This window comes from Eretmochelys imbricata, chromosome 2 (assembly GCF_965152235.1).
Source record: "Eretmochelys imbricata isolate rEreImb1 chromosome 2, rEreImb1.hap1, whole genome shotgun sequence".
Lineage (NCBI taxonomy): Eukaryota > Metazoa > Chordata > Testudines > Cheloniidae > Eretmochelys > Eretmochelys imbricata.
The window spans coordinates 232,942,160-232,970,133 of record NC_135573.1 but is presented as its reverse complement, the minus strand read 5'-3'; the positions used below and the strand labels follow the sequence as shown (position 1 = coordinate 232,970,133).

Genomic DNA, 27,974 nt, shown 5'->3' with positions numbered 1-27,974 from the left:
GACCTATGGATGAGGGACTCTCTTTAGGCTCTGGTCCTGTTTGGACCCAATTCTGCAGTGTGCCAATTGTCTCCTGACAAATGCTGAGCAACCTCAAGTCCTGTTCAAATCACTGGAGTAAAGTGCCCTCAATTCACTGAAGATGCTCAGTATTTTGCAGGCATTATTCTGAGGGCCCATTCTGTGAGCTGTTGAGTACTTCCTGCCAGATGCTGCGTACTTTCAATCAGAGTTGAAAGTGCTCTGAATCTGACACGACCTTACAGGATCTGGCCTCTATGTACATACAGAAAGTTCCGTTTGGGTGCTCACACTGTTCCTGATCAGAGGGGAAGAGAAGTGTGCTGCCGCTTCCCCTCATGAGAAATCTTGCCTTGAGCAACAGGACTCCTGCAGAGGATGCACTGGACAGGATTCCTGGTCTACCATACTGCACCAGCCAAGGTAGGATTTGATCCTCATATCGCTGTCAGACCCTGACGCTTGTCTATTTTACACCTACTTCGGCCCCTAGAGACCAAAATCGTACCTCATAAGTCAGTCTCTTGCTTTCCATCAGGGAGGGGTTGGAAATGTTTCGGAGGAAAACAGATTGCATAATAAAAAAGGATTAGGATTCTCTCAGACCTGGGCAGCTCTAACGTATATATAAAGGTACAAACAGGGAAATGGTTACAATACTGGGAAAGCCAAAGCCTGGGCCCAGGTCAGATAACCACTAACTTTCCTTGAGGAAATAAAGAATAAGGACTGATTCTACAAAGAGTTTTTCCATCACAAATCCTTGCCCTCACATGGAGTTTTAGTGAAACATGGGGTAATAACTACTTGTAGGATCAGACAGAAAAATCAGAAAAGGAGGAGCAAAACTTGAGAAACTAATCATATACAGAACAAAATTGCTGGAGACGCTGAGCTCCCTCAACTTCCATTGAGGACAGTGGGAATTGAAGAGGGCTCCCGAGTACATCCAGGCAGTGCTCAGCTGCCTGCAGCATGAGTGACTTTTGAGAAACATGAACTCCTGACATTTGAGAAGCCCTGTTCTCAATGTAAGCTTACACAAACACTACAGCACAAGAAAGGGTCAAGGTTATTTCTTCAAACTGACAAAGGATTAACAATGGTGATTAATAGTTCAGAGAATAGGAGAAAGATAAATATTTCAGAATTCAGCAAGACTTTCTGGCTATACTGTACTGTATTTTCATGCCCATCATAAAAGCACATATGAGAAAGAGTGTTTTAACAGAAAAACTGAAGCATTTATAAAACTGGTTGATAATTTTCCACCCTTTCCAGAAGTGCATCAGAATATCCAGGAGAATAATACCTGAAAAAGAAACATTTTGTCTGTGTATTAGACAAGATAATATATATTATGCTAAATATTTAAATTATACTAATATCTAGTGTATTTATTACAAAAACTGCTAGACTCAAACTTGGGTTCTAGCTCAAGAAGATCTGTAATTATCCACCTGTAATCCTTTAAGAGACTGTTTCTGTACAACCTTGCATCTTGTGTCGTCATTTACCCTTGAGCAAAATGACTGTAAAATGCCAGTATTCAGACTTATAGGGCCAGATTTTCAGAATTGCTCAGTATTCAATTGGAGTCAGATTTTCAAAAAGAGCTCAGCTCCCATTTCGGCACTTAAAGGGAGTGGCCAGTTTTCAAGAAGGCTCAGCACCCAACAGAACTCTTCTCAATGGGAGCTGCTGGGTGTTGAGATCTTGAGAAACACTGGCCCTTAATGCAAAGCAGGAGTTTCCACAGAATGGCTGTCACAGCATAATGGTTTACGGCTGCCAGAGAAATGCAAGTGCATGTGTCGAGAACTAATGCAAAGGCAAAAAGCTGATTAATGTACAATGTTAGTAACAGTGATCTTGTAACAATGTTTTATGGCAGTGATCTTATGTCTGTAATACCAAATGACTGATGGAGATTATATTATTCAAGAGATTTTTATTAGAGTAGAAATTCACTGTGACTTTACTGACCTACTGCATTCTGACTGGCTTTGAGAACAGACCAGTGTGCCTCAAGTAATCAGAGGCCAGCATTTTATTTTATTTTATTTTGTTTTTTAAGCAGGCTGCCCTTTTCTGAATAAGCTTGCTGCTGACCAGTTGAAGGCTTTTTGTTTTTGCTTTTTTAACAGAACTGTACCATTTACCTAAAGGTTCATTGGTGAAAATTTATAAAATCCTTCCAACCCTGCAGGCCTCAAGCATATTACACTATAGTTCATGGTTTGACATAGATGATAGAATTTTGTCTGCACTGAGATTTCTAATAAATACGCTTAGTTTAGACTTCATAGAAGCCAAATTTTAAAATTTGTGCACATTTTTATGTACACCCGGATCTGATGTAAATCCATACATGCCCCAGTGTGTGTGTAAGTCAGTGTTTATGCCCATACCCAGCTATGTATGCAAAATCTCACCTATGTGCATCAGATATTTGCATGTCTAAGTCAGATGTGCACTTTTATGCTCACTTCTTTGTAAATTAAGCCCTATTTTTATTACCTAGAAAAACTGCAAACTACAAAGGATCATTGATTTGGTAAATCATTCATGGATTTTTTAAAAACCTATATCCGTGGGGTGAAATATTCTAAAGACATCTAAAGGAATTATTAATTCTATTAACCTATAGGGTCCAGGGGAGAATTTTATCCTTTATTTACCCACAAATAAAGTCCTAACAAAGGCTTTTGAAAGTCCATTGCATACTGATTTCTTTATGCTGGACTAGTTTGTTTCTATTCCAACTTGGCAAGATAAGACCAAGAAAAACTACGTTAAATTTTTCCAATGCTTTGCTTAGAAACAACCATGGTCAAAGTCTCTCTCCCTTGAGAAACTTCTGGAGAATTTCCTTTGTCAGTGGGATTCATTGAAGACTTTGCATTGAGGAATTTACAACAGTCAAGTTGCTCCCTTTTTTACAAGCCACCAAAGCTTACAAAAACCACGTCCTGCATTCTTGATGTTACACGAATATCAGACTTAAGAGAGCTGGATGAAGTTTCAAAATCAACACACAGACCAGGAAAGGAATAGCTGTATATACCTCAATATTTCCAAATCATATTATGGTCATCTTATTCGAGAACAACAAATAAGGTTTTGAATACAGACATCATCAATTTATGCCCAATAGGGTAGCTATATTTATTCTTAATTCTAAAAGTTATTAAGAGTGGAGGCATGCACCCTAGTTGTATAAGCAAAAATCACTTCAGTGCTATACCAGAAAGAGCCTTCAATCTACATAGTACGGAAGTCTTGCACTGCTAGCTATCTGTCTAGGTTCTTATACCATACCCATCAGCATAATATCTGAGACTTGTATTACTGTGTATGTTCCTAAGAAAACACAGTAATACTGTATGTCTAAAGATCCATACAGAGCCATTGTGGCACATGTATGCTGCACATCTAAGAACAGTGAAAGCCTTGACTACAAGGAGATAGAAGTAAGGTTTGTTATAACTGAAATGTGTTCAATCAGAAATCCCAAATGCTAGCGCGGGTGGGGGTGGGGGTGGGGAGTGTTAATAATGCATGGAATTTCTGTTTGCTCCATTCTCCTCACTGATTTTCTACAGAATTTAAAAACTTTATATAGTTGTTTTGTAAATCCATTATTAGCTTTTGTGAAAATAACTTTCCAAATGCAAACTAATGTAGCTATCTTCCTGAATCTGCAGACAGACAGTCTGAAAAAGCAGCTTTACAGGACAAATCCAGCCCTGACCTCTGGAGCATCATAAGGGCCCAAAGAGGTGGCGGGGGTGGCGGGGAGGGAGCTTAAAGGGCACATTTTCTTCATTACACCAATGGCATGTTTCTTTGCTTCCCCTAACAAAAAAAGTAGTTTGTAGGTAAAGGAAACATGAAGTACAGCCAAAAAATGTAAACAAATGTATTTTTTTATTCTGTATTGTTACTCTTCATAGCTTGAAAATGTCTTCATGATTCTTTACCCCTTTGGCAGTCACTGAGTTTTCCCTTGCAGAAGCAAACAGGACTCCATTTCTGTACAACTTCTAATTTGCAGCAGCTATTAGCCAGTGTTTAACTTGTGCCAGAGCTTTCCAGGGCTGAGCCCTGGCACCTCAAGGCTTGGCAGTTCATGGCCCCAGCACCTTTCATTACAAATTAAGCACTGCTATTAACTAACAAATGCTGTTTACGATAGTTAAAATTGATGACGCTGATGCAAAGAACCAGTACAGGGAGTGCAACAGTACAACATCCCCATAAGTATGTTGCTGAAGTGAAGAACTTGTAAATGGATATCTAGAATTCAGGAGGAGATTTCCCTCCTTGTTATAAGTTAAGGTTGGCGACATTTTGAGTGCCAGCTATTTAACAGTATTTCTGTATTCATTAAGAGCAAAACTCACCTTGGTGCAGACAGCTGGTGCATGGTCCTTTATACAGAACTTAAGCCTCATGAGGAGGTTCAGGGAAGGAGCAGCTGTGGTTGCAGCAACAGAGCAGGAGGCTCTCTGCACCCTGGTACACTGAAGGAAGTTTCAGTGAAGCCTCGGAACAGGCTTAAAGTTAGCTCAAAGAACAGTGTTTGGGAAGTCAGAGGAGACACCAAAAGATACATTAGCTGGATTCCATGGCCTAAATACTCCATGTATGGGGCAGAGACTGCTACTGCAGCTTACCGATTAGCATGGCATCCAGAAGGGTGGTGTTGCAGCCCCAGAGCCTGACTGGTAGATGTGGGAGTTAATTCTATTCCCCAATTCCCACTTAGTTCCCTGCAAAAAGTCAATCTTGGGTTTATTTAGGAAGAGGTAAATTTGAACCTGAGAGGCAATTTAAAAAAGATAATAATAAAGCATTCACAAAGACAGGAAAGTATCTGTCTAATTTTTTGTTCATCCAACAACTCTTTGGGGCTGATAACCAAAGATGATCATTAATTTTAAAAGGGCATTCACACAGACCTTAAATTATATTTTAAATCTCTCGTTTTGTGTCATTGCTTTGAAGACAATCTAACAATGTAACAACTATGAATTGCTACGACTTCAGTTTCCTCACCTTACTATTTCCTCTGGGTAACAGTTGTTAATAGTGTTGATGTACTCTTGAAGAAGTGACCCTGGCTCTGCTTTTATCTCTTGAACTTTTTTAAGTCCACCACTTGTTACAAAGAGACGTCGCGCTTTGCTATCATGCGGCAGCACCTACAAAAAATGAAGTACATAATGAGTGTTAAACTTTCCTTTAAAAGAGCCTTCTACATTGCTAAGCTTTAATATTAAAAAAAAAATCAGAGAACATACACAGAGAATGAGATAAAACAGAATTGCAACCAATATTCAAAGATGTAGCACCTCCTGTAATAAAGGTTTTATTTTAACTTGTTGGCTAACTAGGAACAATTAAATCTTGAGCCACCTCCACAGAGCTGCAACATAATTTGACTTGTTCATTTAATATACACCACTGTAAATCATAAAAAAATGCTTATGACAGCTTTATGCAATTAAAATTTTAATTGTTTCTACAAAACAACATGCCTGTGAAGATGAAACAAACAGAAAACTAACATGGAATGATAATTGCACCTGTCCCATTACCACTGAGTTTTTTAAATCTTTTATATTGATTCACTCAGTTTATTTGTACAGTAGATTTTCATATCATTCTTATGATCTAATATGGAATGTTACTATCAACTCAAATTCCTGGATATTAAAAATCATGGATCAAATCCCGCAATCCGTCTGTGTAGCCATGGATGGCCCCTACAGATAGCAAAAATGCAATGTTTCTTCTGCAAAAAAGGGATGGAAAGCAGAAGTGGTAAGTAAAGGGATTTTGCAGCCCCCTGAATGATGCTGATATGCAGCTCTCTCCAGAGGAGGAGGAGGGTTGTGGGCAGGCAAAGAAGAATAGTAGTAGTTGGCCAGTGGGTCTACTAGGCCAGAATGGTATGTGGAGTGAAACAATGAGCTGTTACAACTACATCACAAAAATAGCCATGATTGATTAAACATGGTTGTACCCAACCCTGTAGATTAAACCCTACATGGGCAAAAGCACTTCATAACTTGATCTGGCCCCATTTAATCTGGCTGGGCAAACCAAGTTTTTAATTTGGTTGTGTTTCAGTTGTTGTTAACTAGCACGTTGGAAAAAAAGAGCAACTATGCTAAAAGAGTGGGGAAAAGGAATGAGACACGTTCCCCATCATGTAGATGAGCTAACAGTTTGATCAGACAAACTTCATTTCTCTAGTTCCTTTTGTACCATATAAAACACCCCCAGAAGGATTAAACAACAGACTGTCCTGGCCCTCAGGTAGAGAGGGCAAAGGGAGAAAGCAAGGAGCTTGTCCCCATTACCACTTCATGCAAGGGCCAGGAACAATTACAATCCCTTCACTGTGGAATTGCTGCATCCAAGGGCACAAATTACCTAAAAGGGGATAGCAAGGGGGTAAGCCACACCCCTTCCTCCCTCCATACTGGCTCCCAAAGCTGGCTGGGGGGAGCAGTATGCACCCTCCCCTTAAGCAAGAGAGATCTTAGGGAGGGACTGTGTTTCTCAGAGAGGCACAGTCCTTCCCTCAACCCACACTGAGACAGTGTGGTGATGCACAGACCTGTACTCAGGGCATTGTTCAAATGGCCATAGCCTCCCCACAGTGAAGTGCACTTTAGACAATAAGGCTTTTACCTGGCTATAAGTTAGCTGATGGAAGCAATCTCCGTAACGTCCAAGGACAGAGAATTTCCGAGTTATGGTGCAAAAGAAACACTTTTACTGCAAAGAACTTCATATAAATGTATACATTATACATAAACCACCCAAGCATAGTTGGGTGAGGAGAAGCATAAAGAACCAACATGTCATCCAATATAAACTGTGTCCAAGCCATTTACAGCATTAGAAACAGCAAGAATCCATACAATGGGCAGCTAGCTATTAAGAACTCCCTTCATGACTTGCTGTGGTCAGCAGAGCTGGTTGGGAATTTTCAGAAAATGCTGATTTGTTGAAACCATTCATGTGGAAGAGTCAGTTTCAACCATTATTTTCAAAATTGAAAAAACATTTTGTTTTAACATTTTTTTAAATGAAAAAATCCATTTTTCCAGATTGAAACTGCTTTTCCTTTTGAAATGTAAGTTAGTTATAGTAAGAAAGAAAAAAAAGAGAGAGAGGGTTACTCACCTTGTGCAGTAACTGAAGTTTTTTGAGATGTGTCCCCCTTTGGGTGCTCCACTTCAGGTGCTGGTATGTCCCAGTGCCGTTGATTGGAGATTTTTGGTAGCAGTGTTCGGTCAGGACATGCGTGCACAGTAGCTGTCTCACTGCACTGTTGGAGTCTCATCTAGCGTGCATGCAGCCCGACCTCTTCAGTTCCTTCTCTACCATAGAGTCCTTGTATCGACCTCCAAAGTAGAGGGGAGGAGAGTGGGTAGTGAAGCATCCACAGGGACTCACATGTTGAAGAGCCTCAGTTACTGCACCAGGTGAGTAACTCTCTCTTCTTTGAGTGCAGTCCCTGTGGATGCTCCACTTCAGGTGATTGTAGAACAGTGTCCACGATGGCTGGGGGGACTTTGGAGTTACATGCATAGTGGAGGAGAGGACTGGTAGACCCAGCATGGCATCAGCTTGTGAATCTTGTGTAATTGCTCACTAGTTAATGAACACATGTTCTGAGGCCCATGTAGCTGCTCTGCAGATCTCTGAGATATGTGATGGATTGGACCTCCTTTTTGGGGTGCCACCGGATGTGCGGAGGTCCCACTGAGCCCGCCTGTCCCACCAGCCTGGGCTGCCCCTACTCTGTGCTGCTGTGACAGATTCTCAAGCCCCTTTCCAGCGCACACACACAAGTAGGGACACACCCAACTCAGAATGACACCCAGAGACTGCGATCAGCTGTGTGGGAGGACTCAGCTAGGGGATTGCCCAGCACTCTGGTGTGCAAACCCAAAATTAGATTGTCTTGCGCTATATAGAGATCTATATAGCATAAGCTCATGAAAATTGCCCCCTCCCTGAACGTGGAGGAAGATAGACACAGCTCTTTGCCCCCCCCCCAGTTATGAATTGCACAAACTGGGTTTCAGAAAACAAAACAAGTTTATTAACTATAAAGGATTAGAATTTTAAGTGATTCTAATGGATAGCAAACAGAACAAAGCAGATCACTGAGCAAAATAAACAAATACACATCCTGAGCTTAATTCACTAAAGAAACTGGTTACAAATAGCAATTTCTCACCCTAACTTATCTAAGGTATCTAGCTAATATTTTTCTTTTTTCTCTTTCTACAGGGGAAGACGCTGACGCACTGCCCCAAGTTCCATCTTCAGCCAAGGATGGTTGAGAAGGAATTGAAGGGGTTGGGTCGTGCGCACACTAGCTGAGACTCCAACAGTGCAGTGAGACAGCTACTGCACATGCGCATCCCATCCAAACACTGCGACAGAAGATCTCTGATTAACAGCACCAGGATGCACCAACACCTGAAGTGGTGCACCCATAGGGACAGCACTCAAAGAAGAATATAAAAATTTCAAATGGTCAAAATCAAAATGTAATGTTTCAAATAAGCTGAACCAAGAATTTTTTCAGATTTTCAGTTCACAAACATTTTTGAGATTGACTTTTCATCCTGATGTTGAACTTTTCAGTACCTCAAAATTTTTTGCAGGATAGGAAAATGGTTTCCTGGCCAGCTCCAGTGGTCAACACACATAAGCAACGTGGCACTGGTATTTTGAACAAATGTGCAATCCTTATTGGTTTATACAGATGTATAAACAAGCCTGTGAAATGTAGTACTAGATAATATCAGAACATTTTATTTGGGCATTTCCAGCAAAGAACACCACAGCACGACAAACTGGCACTCTCTACTAAAGGTTTATGCAATATTGTATTTGAAAGAAGAAAGGCCTATAGTGGAGTGGGATTCCCTAACAGCTGGTCACCATGGCAGAAACAACTAAAATCCCTAAAATACCTAAAATCCATGACAATTATTCAGAGTTTAAATAAAATATTTTAATTACATTAATTTTTACCTTTCTTTATATTTTGCTCAAATCTGTTACTGAAATAACAGACACAATTGCACATTTTAAAGAGTTTGGAAGAAGATTTAGGATTTTTCCACCTAGTCCAGGACTGGAGTCAAAAGATAAAACACAGAACTGGAGAAGCTTTTACTTTTAAAACAATTTTTCAAATAATTGATTCAATTCACCCGTGCAGAGAGCTTGCACTAGACCTAAAACATGGCTTCAGTGAAACTTAAGCAATGCACTGACCTAGTGGGGTTCTCTGCATAAGGGATAATTTTCTACTTTGGCAGAGGAGGAAGACAGTGTCTTGCTTATGAGTAAGGCTAAGATTTTTTGACGGTTATTTTTAATAAAGTCACAGACAGGTCACCAGCAGCAAACAAAAATTCACGAACCCATGACTTTTACTAAAAATAACCATACAAGCCACAGCAGAGGTGCACAGCCCCAGCTGCAGCCCTCACTACGGGGCAGAGGCGCACAGCCACGGCAGTGGCCACCGGTGGAAGCCATGGGGCTATGTGGGGAGCATAGCCCTGGCTCCAGCCACAGCCTCAGCTGAAGAAGTCACGGAGGTCCGGTAAAATCACAGAATCCGTAACTGCCGTGACCTCCGTGACTAAATCGTAGCCTTACTTATGGTGACTGCTTTCTTCCCCATCCAGGATTATCACTGACAGTTCCAGAGACAGCAGTATCTACCCCTCTTCAGCTAGAACAGGTCAGTCCCAGGTAGGATCTTAGGTTAATAAAAGGAAAATGGATATATTTGAGGCCCCTACCACCCACCTCCTGAAAGAACAGCTCAGACTGATTTTAGGAATACTTCAGGAATACTGGATGACATGCTGTCTAAGCTGGAGACATAGGGTGGTCAAGATAATAGCTTTTATTGGACTAGCTTCTATTGGTGAAAGAGACAGAGCTCTGTGTAGCTCAAAAGCTTGTCTCTTTCTCCAATATAAGGTGGTCCAGTAAAAGATATTACCTCACCCACCCCCCTTGTCTCTCTAATATCCTGGGACCAACAAAGCTACAACAACACTGCAAACATGCTGTCTAGGTAACAGATGGCTAATCTATCATTCACCAAGCAAAGCCTTTTCTTACCTTACTGAACTGCCCAACTACGTGTTTCAGAATATTGGGAGGCGCATCATGCAGCAAGGGTTCAACTGCTGGCAGATATGTGCATTTCTGCAAGATGTTCTTGATGGCCTTTTTAGTCTATTGAAATGCAAAACAAAATGTCTATAGTAAGACACCAATGAAACAACAATGTGAATTTATGTTCCACCCTCCTGGGGTTTGAAGTCTGATCAATTTGCTTTTTTGGTCAGAATTATTTCAAAAGGGCATTTTTCTGAATCAAAACTATACAATCCATCAATTAATTTAATGAAGAACCAATTGTCGGCTCATCTTATCAAACTGCAAAACAAACCGTCAGTGCATCATATTCCTATTAAGTTATCTACTCAAAGTAATGGCAATTTTCCTCTGAGTACAAGGGAAAAGGGATTAGGCCCCCTAAGCAAATATAAATGAAAGTACTGTAATATGACAAAAAAGTTAAATTAAAAGCATGTTTTTAAAAGATTGTATTTGAGTAGTAGTTTATTAGGAGACCTGCCAGTCTGGAGCCACACCTTGCACTACCACCTCTGCAGAGGGAAGTGAGTGTACATCAGTGCTTGGGTCTTAAACCAGAGAAAGTACAGAAAGTAATGACCTAACTGAGTAGGACTGCAGGTTCAGAGAATGTTGGCCTTTTTTTTTAATTTTTATTTTGTGACCATTGGCCTTAAAACTCTGAAAATGGCTAGATGAAGGTGGGGTCTTCTTACTCAACAGATTTGGGGCTGATCATTCTCTAGTTGCCTTCACAATGGCATGACATGATATGATAAGATATATATATATATATATATATTATACCATTACATCACTTCCTGTAATGTCACACAAAAATCTATTTCAACAAAGGGTAATATGCAGACAGTAACTGGCCCCCTTGTAAATGTGTAATGATGGCCCTAAATATGGACTATACTTTACCCAAGAGTGGTTTTTCTAAGCCAGCAAAAACACATTTCATGCTGACAGCACTTATAAAGTTGTAAGAAAGGCTTATGTGTACAAAAAATAAAAATACACCATTAGACATCACTCACTGACTGGTAGCATGATAATATTGAATAACAATTAACACTCTGTAATTTTGACGGACTTAAATCTGATGATTAACAATGCATAATATTTCAGACACTGCACCTACTTTTACTTGAAGATCTTCTGAGCTTTCTGTTTCCATATACAGGGAAAGCAGCACTGGTAACACATTCGTTACAGCAACAGCACGTGCATGCTCTGGAGTGTGTCTTCCAATCTGTCCCAAGGCCCAAGCAGCCGCTGCCTTCATATGATCTTCTCGTTCCTCTGACAAGCAGATAGACAGCTGTGGCACCCCCTGTAGTAAAAACACAAAACATTATGAATCTAGGGCAGGACTAGACACTGAAACAGATTATTAGTAAAAGCTTGTTTTTTCTATTTCTATTTTTCTGGCTTGAATAAATTGTAGATGAACATGGGATAGAGCTATCATTTTTCAAGTGAACTATGTGGCCAGAAAGAATTTTTTAAAAAATCTATACAAGTCTAACTGGAGAGAGAACATTAAATCTGCCAGTTTCTCTAAGTTTGAGGGCAGTTTGAGTGAACATGTCAGCTACTCCAAAGGATTCAAAGAGCTGATGCCACAATTCAGGCTGCAGCTGAAAGCAAAGCTGCCATTTTTGTCAGACACTGATGTTCCAAGGTCTTTAGTACTTTTTTATTTACTTTATACTTTTTTATGAACAGGAGTCTTTCATAATGTCATTTTTTCCTTTTTCATTGGACACAATTGATCTAAGAACGACCAATACCTTATTACTTAGGGAGATGTTGACCCATAATCACATGAGCTGGGACCTTCGTCAGTTAGATTGCTCCCTTAGTCATGCCCAGTTTATAATTAGAATTATGTATTTTGATAATGCATAACACCTATTCAACTATCCACTGGCCTTAACACACATCAAAACATTATGTTAGATACAATTATATTTAAGAAATATTAAACCCTCTTCTCGCCTATTCCACATATGGTAATTCACCTACCCTCCAACATTATTATCAAACACATTCATTTAAAACTGAAAAATCTACAAACATCAAACTTATTAAATCCAAAGTATCATATGCACAGCTGAATCAAGCTATATAATGCATTTCAGGGACCAAGATTGTGTGTAAGCATGATGATTTTTGTTGTAAATTTATTATACTAGTAGCAGTGTAGTCATAATGGTTTAGTAAATGATATGCCATTATAAATTTTTGTTTCAAAAAGGATTATTATGTGGGCACAAATATTCATTTTAACAGGAAACATGCTATATAAAGTCACACCTTTTCTTTTCTTTGCGTGTGCAAATGCAACTCAGCATAATTTTACATTTCAACAGATGCTTTTTCTAGTAAACCAATCCGTACCAACATTGCACAAAAGCAGCAACTCATTAAGGACCTTTCTTTTCCAGACTGTTCAATCATTTTGAACACTTTGAGTAATATTACAGAAGATGCACTCATATCACTGGGTATGTAATCTTGTATCAAAACTATATATGTTTTAAAAAATTGTAATATGGTTAAGTTGTTTATTTAATAAAGGCACACAAATTATAATTCTTATACTGAATAATTTAACCTAAAAATTACATACAACTGCCTAGTCTCATTATTGAAAAGAATGGATATGTTTTATCAGCAGTTTAAGTGCACTGTTACTGCCAAGTGTGAAATTTAATACTGATGTAGTTTTACTCTTTCCTTAATAGTTACCTGTAAGTACATAACTGAAAACCAGGGCCCTGATCTTAAAGTTAACATGTACTTAACTTTAAGTGCTTGAGTAACTTCACTGATTTCAGTGAAGCTACTCAAGTGCTGAAAGTTAAGCATGTGATTAAGTGTTTGCAGGATCAAAACCTAAGGGACATACAAAACAGAAAAATATGCTGGTACTTTTTCTATGATGTGCATTACTAAACAAATCAATAAACCACTCCACCCAATCATTTGTGGGACGATATTCTACCTCTTCTTCTCAGAAACTCACTGTGAGGGTTATAAGAAAACAAGGAAGCAGGAGTTAACCTTGGAGATGATCACTGCCATTGCCAGGTTCTCAGAATGAGCTGCTACGTAGCCAAGCATCATGATGCCAGGCAGCCTGATGTTTCCTTTGCAGTTGCCAATACAATCAATCACAGCAGCAACTCCTCCTGCATTGACTATAAGTTGTGAAAGCTGAAAGAAAATAAACTAGAGAAATTAGATACTGTAGCGTATCTATAACCATAAATCAGTATACTCAGGAGAGTATTAAGTATTTCACTCCTGTTTTTTAAAAAGTGTATTTCTATTGTTCACAATCAAGTCACACTGGAGTAAAACTGGAATAACGGAGTGATGAATCAGATCCATTCTTTGGACTTATGAGTGCTAATAGTGTAGCAAAACATCGACAGTGTGATGAATGTCTCTGTTTTCTATTAACTTTACTGCAAGATAAGCTGGACATTGAACGTTATGGACTTGCCTAATCCAAAAATCTATTTAGTAAGTATTTATTGATGAATTATGCAGACGAAAGTTTAACATGCTAATGACTTGTAGAAATTTACATATTGAGCCAGATGCTCATTTACACTAAGGCCCAATTACACCACTCAGTGTGTGAAGGGTCCTTAAAGCAGGTTCATGTGTAATTTGCTCTAAGAAGCCTTGGTGCAAAGAATAATCAGGACTGGGGTCTTTAATGCCCACAGAGTAGATTAAACTGTGGTTTATATTTTTCCAAATGATGTCACCTCTAACATCACTTAGACAGCATCATTTGAGTGGTTTAGGACATCACAAACATTTAGAGATTATATTAATTTCATATTATTATGGGGGATTTTTCCACCTATATTGACGGGTATTTTCAGTTTTATCTAAAATTCCCAAAGCATTTTAGGAACAGGACCATTTTGTTAATGCAACAGCTTGGTTAGAAGATGACCGCTTTAAAAGTTAAGTACTTTAAAAATATAAATACTCTACATGGCTGTTGACTGCAGTCACTTAGGGTCAAATCTTGTATCTGTGCACAGCCACAGAAAACAGAAGGGAAATCCAAGAGAGAGGGGAAGGAATCCTCCCTTTAGGCTGTAGAACAGCCACAAAGCTATTCCATGACTACTACTGCAGCCTCCAGACCTACCAGCCCCACACCCCCCTCCACTGTCCCCTCAAATATGCATAGGGAAGTCCAGTAGAGATGTGCTCCACAGCACTGAGGGGGTTTGGACCACTGCATGAGCTCACCAAATCCTACTGCTGCACTAGTTCCCTTGTGTTTGCAAAAGGAGGCCAAGGGGACAATTTCCAGAATGTTCATATAACTGATATATCTGACTAGTTTAGAAAAGTCCTGGGGCCAGAGTCAGCTCTAGTGTTGCACAAATTCCTTCAGTTGATTTACAGCAGGGATGATTTTGGTCCAATAGCTATCAGTCTAAAGTCAAGCTTGTGGATTAGAACTTTCCAGTGTCAATGAGAGTCATTAGGATTCTATCTAGAGCCTGGTTAGGGCACAATTATTCACAGACCATTGTTGCCGACTTTTGTGATTTTATCTTGAGTCTTATGATATTTAGCGTTCAGTTTCAAGCCTCCAGTTTCTGTAGTTCAGAAGCTCAGCTTTCTAGGCTTTTTAAAAGCAAGTTTTTCTTGCTTTTTAAAAGCAAGTTTTTATGGCTGTGGAAAAAACCTGAAATGTGACTCAAGTATCACCTAAAGGTTCAACAACCAGAAGGAAAAGAAAAAAATCCCAGCATTTTAAAATACCTCGTGATGTTTAAGCCAATCTCATGATTGGAAGGATAAGAGGGTATCTTGACTCATAATTTTTTAATGTTTGTGGTTGAAGTATTATTAGTGCACTCCCCATTCTCTGCACTGAGACATACTGGTAAGGAAAAGCTAATTATGTACATTGTTCATAGTTTCCTAATCCAATTCATATTCAATTCACATCTCAGAACACCAACAAAAACATTTCCATATTTTTCTAGTGGAAATGACATAGAGCCTTTTGCCCTCCCTGTTTAAAAGCAAATGACGGAATAATACGGCATTGTATTTAAAATGTAAAATCTAATGATGCGACCTTGTATTTGCATTTTCAAGGTGTTACCTCAGGCGTGTGCTTTGCTATCTCTCTAATTAAAGTTGCAGCATTTTTCTTGACATATTCATCTGAGTCCTTCAGGCATGTGAGTACAACTGGGAAAATTTCTGCTTCAACCGCCATTTCTGCAAGATCCACAGAATGCTTTGCTATTTGGCTGAGAGCTGAAAGCACCTGACGCTAGTAAACAGAAAATGTTTTATAAAGTTATTATTATTATACAAACACCCCACAACACACAGAGTATCATCATACACACAATCTGCTCCATGAAAAAACAAAGCAACACTGAGCAAACAACCAAAGCTATATTGAGTCAATTCACATACCAGTCTAATAGCTGAGAGTATTCACTAGTATCTGATAAAAGTTTCTCCTTAGGTTTACCTCTTAAAATATGCTATATAACAGAAACACAAATACAAGTCATAATTTAACACTATATCATAAAAGAAAATATAGAAACCTATAGTAATTGCTTTTGCTTGCAAAGCATAAGATTGAGACCACAGCTCTTATATTTAAAATATTCCATTTAAGTGTTTAGCTATATTCTTTTTAATCATGATATTTTATTATTTATTTATAGCTGTAACAATAAGACAGTAAAACTGTACACAGGAATGGAACTATATTTTCTATAAACTAAACTATAAATATGACAACTTAAGAGCTATTGAAACACATATTCAATGTATTCCAAAAACAAATACATTATTGTATTTAAATATTAAACTAAAATGTTTTTATAACACAACCAGAAATGTAACTCTGCTTTCCAGTAACTAGGTTGTACACGTAATATCTATTAAATCCATTTAACAGGTCTTAAAGTTTAGGGGCTTGGATTTTACATTTAACAACAAATTTGTTTCTTAGATGTCACTACATAAACCTCTCTGTGCACTGCTGCCCTAGAACACAAACACTATTCATTTGAAAGACTAGTTTCACTGTTCCTTATTGAGGAGCTATTGAACACACAAAAATAATCAGAATTCTTTATCAACTGTGTAGTTATGCTTTTTTTGTTAGACATTTCAATAAGATCTTTCTAAATAAATATGGATACCAATGTCCTCAGTTTAGTAACAAATAATGCCTGGTGTAATTTAGAAAAAAAAATTTTAAGTACCTTCAGTTTAGCATCAGGGTTCAGGATCATCTGAGCTAAGTGAGCAATAGCCCCCGCATCCACTACTGTCTGGGCTAACTCTGGAGAATGCTTTGAAATATCACTGAGGGCTGAGGCAGCAATCCTTTTCAAAGCAATTTCTGGCTCCTGGATACAGAGTACTAAAAGAGGAACAGCTCCTGCATCCACCACAGCTTGTGACAGTTCTGTAGGTCCAAGAAAAGTAATTAAGTGAGTATGGGTGACTGACCCTTGTGCAAGCCATTTTTCACCCTGACAGATAGAGCAAAGGAAAAAGGGGAGGGTGTACTTCACTGTCTCGACATCTGCATTTCAAATCAGCCCTCCTGGTTTCATAAACCATGTGGACCAATCCACAACTGAAAAGAATACAGGTCAATAGATGGACCCCCATTTACATGCACACATTTGAGGTAGATTAAGCTGAAATGGTTTGTTATTCTGTGTTTAAAAAAAAAAAAAAGAGTAAGCAGATGTCAGCTGTTTAAGCCCTGGCTATTCTGCACTGATCAATAGGCAAGCATTTTATGCATGGCTAACAACAGAGAAAGCTAAAGTACCAAAATTTTACCAACCACCCTAATTAGACAACATTTTGTCCATTTAAATGATAAGCAGATATTAATATGGATCATGTGCCAAATACAGTATTACTATTTTTTAAAAAACATATGTTTTACACTATTCATTGAAAAAAAAATGCACCTTGTTTTGTAACAGAACCCCACTAGGAATTGCCACCGTCCATTTAAAAGAAGAACATTTTGATGGCACTAAAATACAAATTCTACCACATATATTTAGCTAAATGAGGTGTATTGTCATTGTGAGATTATGCATTTGAGTTTAGCACAACATCCTTAGCTAACTTCATCTTAATTTAAAAAAAACATGTAATTAGCTGACTTATTCAAGAACTGTAGTATTAGAAATTCATTAGCTCTTTCCCTGTATCTGGCATTAATCACAGTAATGAAATAAGAAATTATTAGATAATGAGGTGCAAAAACTACATGATAGCCATTTTAAGATGTTGAGGAATGAATACAAAACACATTAGTTTCAAATAACCTTTTAGTGTCTTAAATAAGGTTTTGCTACGTTCTATCCTTGTTATGCACATCCATTCTTATCTTTAACATTTAACTTGGTTTACAGTACCATGGCAACATATGGCTATTGTATTTCAAGGACCTAGCTTAGCTTTTCATTTACAGTCCATCAATCAAGGACTTAATCCATATTAAGAAACATATACATATATATATACACACACACACACACACATTTTTTACACACACACAATCTTTCATTAAGTATGTATAGTTATGCAGTCATTATGCTGCTTGTATTTTGTTATTACCCAAATCATCTTTATGATTTTATGTGTTTTTTGAATTAGTAGACCACAGATGCTCACCCTGACATGCATTGAACACACATGTTTTTACACTGTACTTAGGACTTTACATGGTTAAAGTAATTGTTTTTATGAAGCAATATTTATATTATAAATACAGGAATTTTTAAAAGATTATTACAATTAATCTTCCAGGGTTCACTTTCAAAGAACTATTTTATTGAAAATTAGGGATTTGCGTATGTACCCAAGTCATATGCATCTAATACACACTCACACAGCAGATCTCTCTCTCTAAAAGGTAAAGCGATACATATATATACAAAGCCCAGGATTTCAACAAAACTCTGTGTTGGAGTGTGCATTTACAATTCACGACTTCAAAACAAAATTTAGTAAAGAAGGTTATTTGAGCACAAAGATATTGAATGCAAGTGACAAACTGTTGCATTTTATGTATTTTTAATGAAAAATGTGTAAAGTAATACTTGACTCCCACCAAAAATATGTTTTGGTATTGTATACTAATTGATATAGACACATGATTTACTCCTAATCAAAAGGTCAGTTAAAGAAAGAGAATATCCAGAAAAATAAAAACAGACAGTCCAGCTGAGCAGCCTACTAATGTAACAGCCTCTTTAGAGGCAACTTCAAAGGCACCATCGCAATTGCCTGAAGACTGCCAAGGAGATGATGCCAAGGAAATCACATCAAGGAGATAGGTGACGCTGCTGGAAAAATATATTTCGTGGCTTACTGTCAGGATATTGTCATCACCTTTTATAAAGAAAGAGGACGAAGAGGAGAAGTGGTATAATGTCTTAAGGTCACCGCTAAGCCCTAACACTTTTTTTTAAATTAAATGACCCACAAAATTTAAAAAGGAACACAAACTAAGTGTGATTTAGTTTAAATCTTTTCTGAAGGTCTAGAAGACTGATGACATTTAAATACTTATTTAAACATGACCAATATGAACCACGAGTATCTGCTTTTCTGATATTGTTTGTAAGATGTATCTGTTTGCATGGCTGAAGACATAATTAATGTAGGCTCCCAACTGCACCCCTAAGATCCACAAAGGTAGGGGGAAGGTGGGCTGACAGAGGAGTGAGCAGGTTGAGACAGGGCTGCAGGGAAACACATATCATTCCCATCCCCCCACACCACTAATGCCTAGCATAGCCCAAGACAGAAATGTAACATGGCCTGGGGCATAACACTGATGGGAAAATCTCCATTTAAAGGGTTCCTTCTCGGCATGGCTTTGTTGGAGCTACGCTGCCAAAGAGTAGGGTCAGCCAATGACAAATTCAGTGGCCCTGGCTTATCTCTGATTCCCCAAGATTCAAGAGCTTTGTGTGTGGTCCCTATGGCCTGTTCTTTAGGGGGGACTGGGACAAATTCTTCCCCCAACAGAAAAATTGCAGAGAAATCTCTGTGATGTTTACCTTGTGGAGATTTTAATTCCTTTAGCCCTCTCCTATAAGCTTTCCTGTAGCATGGGGGAGGGGATCAGGCCCCATATTTGCTCATGTCAGTGTTTAAGGAGAGACACAAGATTCCAACCATTCATTTCCCCCTGCCCCCAATCTTGCTACCTATCCTCACTGTCATACCCTACCCCATCATTTCCCTTGCTCTCCGTGCCCAAAATCCCAAATGCACTTCCCAAATGCTGTCATTAGGTCTGTGTTCTCTCTCCACTAGTGGCCAAATGATTTTTTCCATCCATACATTTTTTGAGTTGACACAGCCCAGTTTAAGCCCTGCCAACATGCATTAAGAAAGAGCAGTGGTCAAAGAAACACTCATCATCTGTTTTCAGAAACCTTCTCATTTGCTTGTGTTTATTTGCAAAGTGCACATGTGAAACAAAATTTATTTTTCTCAAAAAGAGAGATTCAATATAGCTTCACTTTCTATAGTGTCTTTCATTCAAACTATACCCCCCCAAGACACTTTAGAGAGTTAAATTATACAATTGCAAAGTTTTTTCTCTCACTCTCTCTCACACACGCAGAGGGAGAGAGAGGGTGGAAAAACTGATAAGGAAAGGGAGAAAAAATATTTTTTCAGATGAAGTTTGAAAGCAAATGGAGAGACAAAAAAAGATAGGGAAGCTGATCTGGATGGAAGGAGATACAATAAAAGCATCTTCATCACAAAAAGTGTAAAGATTATGTGGAGAGACAGAGAGGAGGCCAGTGTCTAATGAACAGAGGGAGGAGAAGCAGAGAGATGAGAGGTTCCTGAGGCAGTCTGGTGCTGGTCCTTGAAAGATTTTAGGAAACAAGAAGGGTAGTTTTGAACTGGAACCTGAAATGGGGAACAAGGGGAATTGTCTGGTCACATGGATGATGTGGCAGTTCTTCTCTGTCCACAAGAGAAAGCAGGAAGCATTATGCTGGGCAACAGGAGAGGTCTTGCTATCGTCAAGATAACCAAAAATGAAAGGAGGATTCCAGCAAGGTAGAGTCAAGGCACTGACATACATGGCAACACTGTAGAGAGGCCAACAGGAAGATTTGCAGACATGGGAAATGTGAAGGGATAAGGAAACCTCAGAGTCAATGACACCAAGATTACAGACAATGGAAAGTCAATGGAGAGGATGGAGTTGTACCTAAATGAAGCTGAGATCAAGTCATGAGTTTTGTTGTTCACCAGAAATGGAAAGTGAACAGGGAGCAGCAGTCATTAAGAGACTGATTCAAAATCCAATGAAGTCAATTTGAGTTTTTACCCTGACTTCCAAAAGCTTTGGATCAGGCCCCAGAAGTGTCAAAAGAAATGAACATTTGACTATTACTAGTGTAAAAAAGTGTTAGTTAATAGTAACTGGTTGATTGCTCATCAGTGATGGTGCCCCAACGACCAATGTGGTTATGGGAGTGATGATGATGATGATTTGTAAAGATAAGAGGGCAGGAAGTGAAAAGCTAGGGGCTACAAAATGAATCTTCTGGCCCTCCATAGAGGAGAGGTCTTGGTGCAAAATGGAAATCACCACCAGAGTCAGAAAGAGGGCAAGCAGTCCAATAAGTAAGAGTGGAAGCATGGCTACAGGGAACCAAATGCACAGCTAAGCTGCTGGTGAAGGCAGACAAATTCAACTATAATGACAGGCTTCAGAGGGGTAGCCGTGTTAGTCTGTATCAACAAAAACAACGAGGAGTCCTTGTGGCACTTTAGAGACTAACAAATTTACTTGGGCATAAGCTTTCGTGGGCTATAACCCACTTCATCAGTGTATTTTTCACTCCATGCATCTGATGAAGTAGGTTACAGCCCATGAAAGCTTATGCCCAAGTAAATTTGTTAGTCTCTAAGGTGCCAAAAGGACTCCTCGTTGTTTTTGCTAATACAGACTAACACAGCTACTCCTCTGAAACCTGCCACTAGTGAGTATATCACAGGTCCCTCCTCTGTGCCACTCTGCAAAGGATAGGAGTTATGTTCCACAGCTACAGAGCCTTGGCTCTTGATGTTTGGTGGCCCCTGTATGACCTGTAGCAGTTCTGGGATCAATCTTTCTCGTATGTTGACCAAGATGGCAGCTATCACAAATGCAAAACTCCCATTTACCTCAAGGGGAGTTGGACTGGGCCCTGAGTCCTTTGTTACCTTTAGAACATTGTATCCCATCCAGATCAGTCAGTTGAAGCTGACACAGGATTGATACAATACTCACACATCTTCATGAAGAACTGAGATGAGTATTCCAACTATTGTTCTCTCTATGAAGCCATGAGATTATACTGCTAAGTGACCAACCAGGCCTTATTTCTATTCATTTATAAACTAAAATCATAGCCACCAAGTTTTGTGCAACAACTAGGATCCAAGTCCTAGAATCAGAGAGAGGGGGATTCCAGGGCTTTAACCTCACAGCCTCATGGTATGAAAGATTCCCCTTCATGTGTAACATTTTATGTATATTTTAATGAACTAATTTGCATATAACAATAATGTTAGTATTAAACAAATTGTATGAATTTATTGCTGATTAGAGGATTTGCTTGATGGCTCTGATGAAGTCCCACACACTGCCAGCATGCATCCATCCTAAACAGGGTGCAGGAGGAGAACTTCCATTAGGGAAAACAGGTATTTCAGTCTCCACGATTCATCCAGTTGTTCGTCTTTCTCTCAGGTCTGCCAATTCATGCAAAGCATAGCTTATGATGCAGGAGCTGGAACTGAGATCTGTCAAACTTCTCTTATACAGGGGCCACCAAACATCCATTAGATGGTAATTTTTAATCCCTACTGAACTGGACTGGATTCAAACTGGTGACAAATAGGTGCAAAGCTCTATCTCATACCAATGCCCTGAGACAATGGCTTTGAGAATGTGGCTTGTTTTCATATAATCACAGAAATATAGGGCTGGAAAGGTCCTTGAGAGGTCATCAAATCTAGTCCCCTGTGCTGAGGCAGAACCAAGTAAATCTAGACTATCCAACCTGTTCTTAAAAGCCTCCAGTGATGGGGATTCCACAACGCCCCTTGGAAGCCTATTCCAGAATGTAACTATCCTTTATAATTAGAAAGTTTTTCCTAATATCAAACCTAAATCTTCCTGAGATTAAGCTCATTACTTCTTGTCCTGCCTTCAGTGAACATGGAGAACAACTGATAACCTCCTCTTTGTAACAGCCCTTAATGTATCTGTTATCAGGTCCTCCTCCTGTTTTCTTTTCTCAAGACTAAACATACTCAGTTATTTTAATTTTTCCTCATAGGGCAGGTTTACTAAACCTGGCATAATTTTTGTTGCATTCCTCTGGACTGTTTCCAATTTATCCATATCTTTCCTAACGTGTGGAGCCCAGAATTGCAGACTGTGCTTCAGCTGGGGTCTCACCAATGCAGAGTGGAATGGGATAATTACCTCCCGTGTCTTACATACGATACTCTTGATAAAATACCCCAGAATTACATTAGACTTTTTTGCACCTGCATCACATTGTTGACTTATATTCAATTTGAGATCCACTATAACCCTTCAGATCCTTTTCATCAGTACTATCACCTAGCCAGTTATCTAAGTGGACCTAACGAGACAAGATCGCACATTCACTGAAGCAGTCTGAAATTGGGGCCAATTACTCAGACAATACTTGAAAACACCTGAAAAAGAACTGCAATTCTAGGACTTACAAGTTTGGGGGTGATGTTGGGAATCAGAACCAGCAGAAGCTATTTCCTATCAATTACACTTGGATCTTTTTATATGTGTGCATCAGAAATTAAAGTGTTTTCTTTCCCACCTTTCTTCCTAGATTTCTTTCTCTAGCTTGTGGACCATGCTTGACCCTTTGTAATGAGACAGTTACACCTATGGCCCAAATCATCTCACAAGGTAGTATCAAAATGTTCAAAGTAGCAGTGTCGGACTGGAAGAGCTAGCACTGTGATTCACTAAAGGAAACTGGGATGGGAAGAAGGCTGGACAGAAACGAAAAAGCCGGATTTGTTGTCAGAAGTTGTTGTCAAAAGTCAGAAGTTGAGCTGTTCCATCAGGAAGAGGTAGGAGCTTGGTCTACATGGACAGAAGTTCTGGAAAGATGACTTTATTAAGTCAAGTGCTGACCTTTTGGGAGCTTACACAAGCAAGGTCTCCTACTCTCTGGACATATAAGCAAGATCTCCCACAATCTATAATCAAGTGCACACTCACATAAAAACAACAAAATTCATACTAAATACAATATTTCAGAATATAGAATCATTTCAACAGCTACAATTATTCCAGGGTCAACACACTAAGCTCTTTCATCCAAATAAACACCAGCTATTTCCCCCCCAAATACAAGTGGTCAGGGGAGTTTGACCTCACAACCCTTAACTCCACAGCACAACCCTCTACCACTTGAACTAAAGGAACAGCTGGTAGAAGTAAGCTATTACCCTGGATCAGCCCTTAAATAGAAACATGATATACACATTAAAAGTAATGTTACACAACTATATGTGAAAGAGTAGTAGACTGTTGGGTACCAGATTCCTGGGATCTGTTCCTGGCTCTGGGAGAAGAGTGTGGTCTAGACGTTAAGAGCAATGATTACAGATAGTATAGTCAAGCCAACAGATTTGGCACATTTGTTCTGAAAGGCAGTGCAGCCAAGCAGATGAGATTTGGTTCTGTGATGTTAGGTGACATCAGTTCTATTCCGAGTTTTCCCAGAAGTGATGTTGTACAACCTCTCAGTTATGCTATTTGTTAAGTAAGGGAATAAATGCTGGAGGGATTAGGAGTCCTTGTTCAGTAATAAGGGCTATGAAGTGCACAGAAATATTAAAACCACTCAGTAAAAGGGGTGAAGTCAGAATCTGTGGTTTGCTGGTCCTCATCCCAATGCATCTCCTCCTAAGCCAAAGGGCATTTCATGGGGGAATGCCTCTCTCATGTTGCCAGGCATTAAGATCTGCCAAATATACAGGTGTTACACAAGATCTGAAACTTGGTGGATTGGTAAAATAGAGTAGAATTCAGTTCCAAATGTAAGATTTAATGTTGGGGAGAAATCATTTTCTGAGTTATAAATTAGAATAAATCGACTTATCACAATGTGTAATCTCTTTTAAACAAACAATAGTACGGTGAAAGATAGCACACACAAAACCTATTACCTGCATTATGTCTGGCAATATACCCAAGTGCCCAGGCTGCAGCTTCCTTTACTCCAGGGTCAAAATCTTCCAAGCAAATCACAAGTGTATCCAGTGCTCCACAATCAACTATTGCTTGGGCTAGCTGAGGAGAATGTTTACCAACCGCTCTTAACACAAATGCAGCTGCTTTCTTGTAGAAACGCTACACAAATTGGAAACAAAACAAAACATACATTTTTACTGACATCATTTACTTCAAAAATCAAAAAGATCAGAACAAATATTAAAATAAGTATTTTACTATTACTATTTATTAATTCCTATTGCAGTAGCACATAAGTACCCAAATTAGGGATGAAGGCTCCATTGTACAAGACACTGAACAGACAATTAACATATACAGACCCTGCCCTAGTCAGTTCACAATCTAAGATGCTGACAATATGCAATAGATAAACAAACAGACAAAATGGGAGGGTTGAGGAGGTGGGACAAAAAGGTAACAGGAAAGATACATATATCTGCATAAATGAATGCTCACAACTCACAAAAGCTATGCAAATACAATAAATCTGATCTGTTGGACCAGACTGTGTATGTTATGCACCTATCTGCCCCCAGCACAGGGCAAGCTCCAGGACAGATTCTATCTAAGGTATTTATATGGCCTCCAATACTGTAGAATGTATTTATCCTCACAAGCCCAATAATATTACTTCCATTTTACAGATGGGGAACACACAGACTAATGGACAGATTTTCAAGAGTATTTAGGCACCTAATGATGCAGATAGATGCCTAATAAGATTTTCAAAAATTCCTAAGTGAGTTGGATGCCTAAGTTTCAATGAAGTCTATGAGAATTAGGCACTAGCCTGCTTTATGTGCTGTTATAAATTCCACTGGCTGCCTATGTACATCATTAAGTACCTACATACCATTAAAATGCTGGCCCTAAATGATCTGCTCAACGTCTCTCAAGTCCCAAGCTAGTACCCTAAACACTGGATCACCCTTCCTCTCTAACTCTCTTAGGACAGCATAGCATGCTCCCCTTTGTGCACCTGGCCACCTCTCTTCCCTACCCCATTTGGGTTCCTTGTGCCCCTGTGGGCACTAGAATCAATCATAGAATCATAGAATATCGGGGTTGGAAGGGACCTCAGGAGGTCATCTAGTCCATCCCCTGCTCAAAGCAGGACCAATCCCCAATTAAATCATCCCAGCCAGGGCTTTGTCAAGCCTGACCTTAAAAACTTCTAAGGAAGGAGATTCTACCACCTCCCTAGGTAACGCTCCCTAGGGAGCAGTCCTTGTCCTTTCTCTGAGCAGTTACCAAGATTGTACCTTGGCTTTGTGTGGGGAGTACACAGGTGATTGTGAAGCATCTGAGGGACAACACCTGCTACATGCCTATTGTGATGGGGTTTACAGACCCCTCACTAAGACTAAAGGAGCAAGACCAAGCCAAGAAGGCCCCGCCCCTCAGCAGCTGCAGAATATGCTCCAAATGGAGGACCTGCTTAAAATGGGACTCTGGGAATCAAGCTGGGGGGAGAGTGAAGGAAAGGCTGTCTATAAGAAGGAAGCCAGTTAGGAGAAGAACCTGGACCATGGGTAAGACCTCAATGGACAGCCAGGGTCCTGACCACTTTTTCTTTCCCCTTCTACCTGACAAGGGGGAAATCATTGGACACCGCAATTTGGAAGCCCCAGCTGACTACCTGAATCACTGAGACTGCTTGAACAACCTTCTGTGAGGAGGGAAGCAGAGGGCTGTGACCATGCTCCAAACTGAAGAGAGCACTGTGAAGATAGGAAGTGGCCCACGGAAGGCTGATCTGGGGTATCAGTTAGTGGGGATGGAAGCATAGCACCCCCATCCTCCCTTTGGTCCCTGGTCCAGGATCCAGTTGAGAAGGAGGGCCCAGCTCTCCCTACCCTTCCGTCTTCCCCGAGCCCAACTGAGGGCAACCCAGAAAAGGACAGACTGTAACTTGGCTAACATGCCCCCAGACTGCCTGACAAGGACCCCTCCCTCAGGACTTTGGAAATTAATGAGCTGTGGCCAACCTACTAGGCCTGCTGGCCCCTAAGTGAACCGTGCTACACCTATAAAAATGGGCCAGACAAAATCTAGTCTTCATGTAGTTAGTGTGCAAATTGACAGATGTTAGCCTAAGGGCCTGATCCCAATGAAATTAAAATGGCAGAACTCCCCAGGACTTCAGTGGCAGAAGAACCTGGTTCTGAAATTGAAAAATAGGTTGCTTTTAATGAAAAAGATATTTTGAATAAGAATAATAACCCTAAAAATGTGTTTCTCTGCCCAAAGCATAATTTAATAGGAATAATATATCCATGATAGGGCAGATCCCAGCTGGTGTAAACTGGCATAGCTAAATGGAGCTATGCCAGTTTACACCAGCTGAGGATCTGCCCCATTATACACCCTCCTGTGTGTGCATGTGCATTATTCCTGTTATACTGTGGGGAAAAGACACTTTTTAGGGTTTATTCTTATTCACAATATGTTGTTCTTGAAATAAAACACATTCACAAAAAGCATTTAGAATGTGCTATAAAACCTTTTTTATTTTCACTCAGTTTATATGACAAAACACTGATCTGATGTTTGATCCTGTAATTCCTGCACATGTACAAGTCAGTGGAAGTTCCACGTATGGAGTGCTCACAGGATCTGATCCTTTTTTATACTGATGCATAAAATGAATGGAAAAGGAATGCATAGGGAATTGCCCATAGGAACTAACAAATTACTTGCATGTCTTGCTAAACTCTGTATGAACTGGATAATTAGTTTCCTTCACTTGCCCTCAGTCACTAAAGCACGGTAGGCCTTCTGTGACCTCACACTAATCTTGCTGATGCCCCAAGTGATTTTGAATCACAGCTGCCTCCTGGATGCACTGACAGTATAGACACTAAAATGGAAAAGATAAGTCAAAGCATCTATGTTAACTTTGTATAGTTTCTGCTATCAAATAAATGGTGTAACATCAAACAAACAACAAAGACCATAATTTTCTCTCTTTAAAATACAGTTAAATAACCAAATTATTTATAACTTTGTCTAAGTCCTACTTTGCTTCCATACTATATACACATATTTTAGAATGAATGGGTGATTTCCTTCAATAATAATATGTAATTTTATTATGACTGTAGAAGTATTAATCAGATATGCAACAATGAAAATATTATTTGATTAGTGATAACTTCTGAATTCTCAAAAGATGAAAAGCTATGTAATTTCATTTCAGTGATAAGCATTGATATTTTTAATTCTTCTAAATCTAAAACAACAAAACTACAATCTAAATGCAGTTAAATAAATTGGAATTGTAGCCATATTTTAACTCTCAAATTTCTGTATTTTCCAATCACTAGGAACTATGCATGAAAACATTGCTGTTAACCTAAGTTAGGATCCT

General features: G+C 39.2%; 1 protein-coding gene across 2 annotated transcripts in view; it reads right to left on the bottom strand.

Annotated features, from left to right (window-relative positions):
* Positions 1–1,266: 1,266 nt before the first annotated feature.
* The window catches only part of SPAG6 (sperm associated antigen 6), a 42,586-nt gene continuing 15,878 nt past the window's right edge, over positions 1,267–27,974 (bottom strand). The window contains exons 4-11 of one of the 2 annotated variants that reach the window (XM_077809453.1): positions 24,538–24,721; positions 16,515–16,720; positions 15,386–15,559; positions 13,300–13,452; positions 11,372–11,563; positions 10,204–10,320; positions 5,083–5,228; positions 1,267–1,333 (exon numbers count right to left, since the gene is read on the bottom strand). In XM_077809453.1, coding sequence (XP_077665579.1) covers positions 1,267–1,333; positions 5,083–5,228; positions 10,204–10,320; positions 11,372–11,563; positions 13,300–13,452; positions 15,386–15,559; positions 16,515–16,720; positions 24,538–24,721 — 1,239 coding nt within the window. The remainder of the gene's footprint in view (positions 1,334–5,082; positions 5,229–10,203; positions 10,321–11,371; positions 11,564–13,299; positions 13,453–15,385; positions 15,560–16,514; positions 16,721–24,537; positions 24,722–27,974) is intronic. The other variant, XM_077809454.1, reaches the window with a different exon arrangement.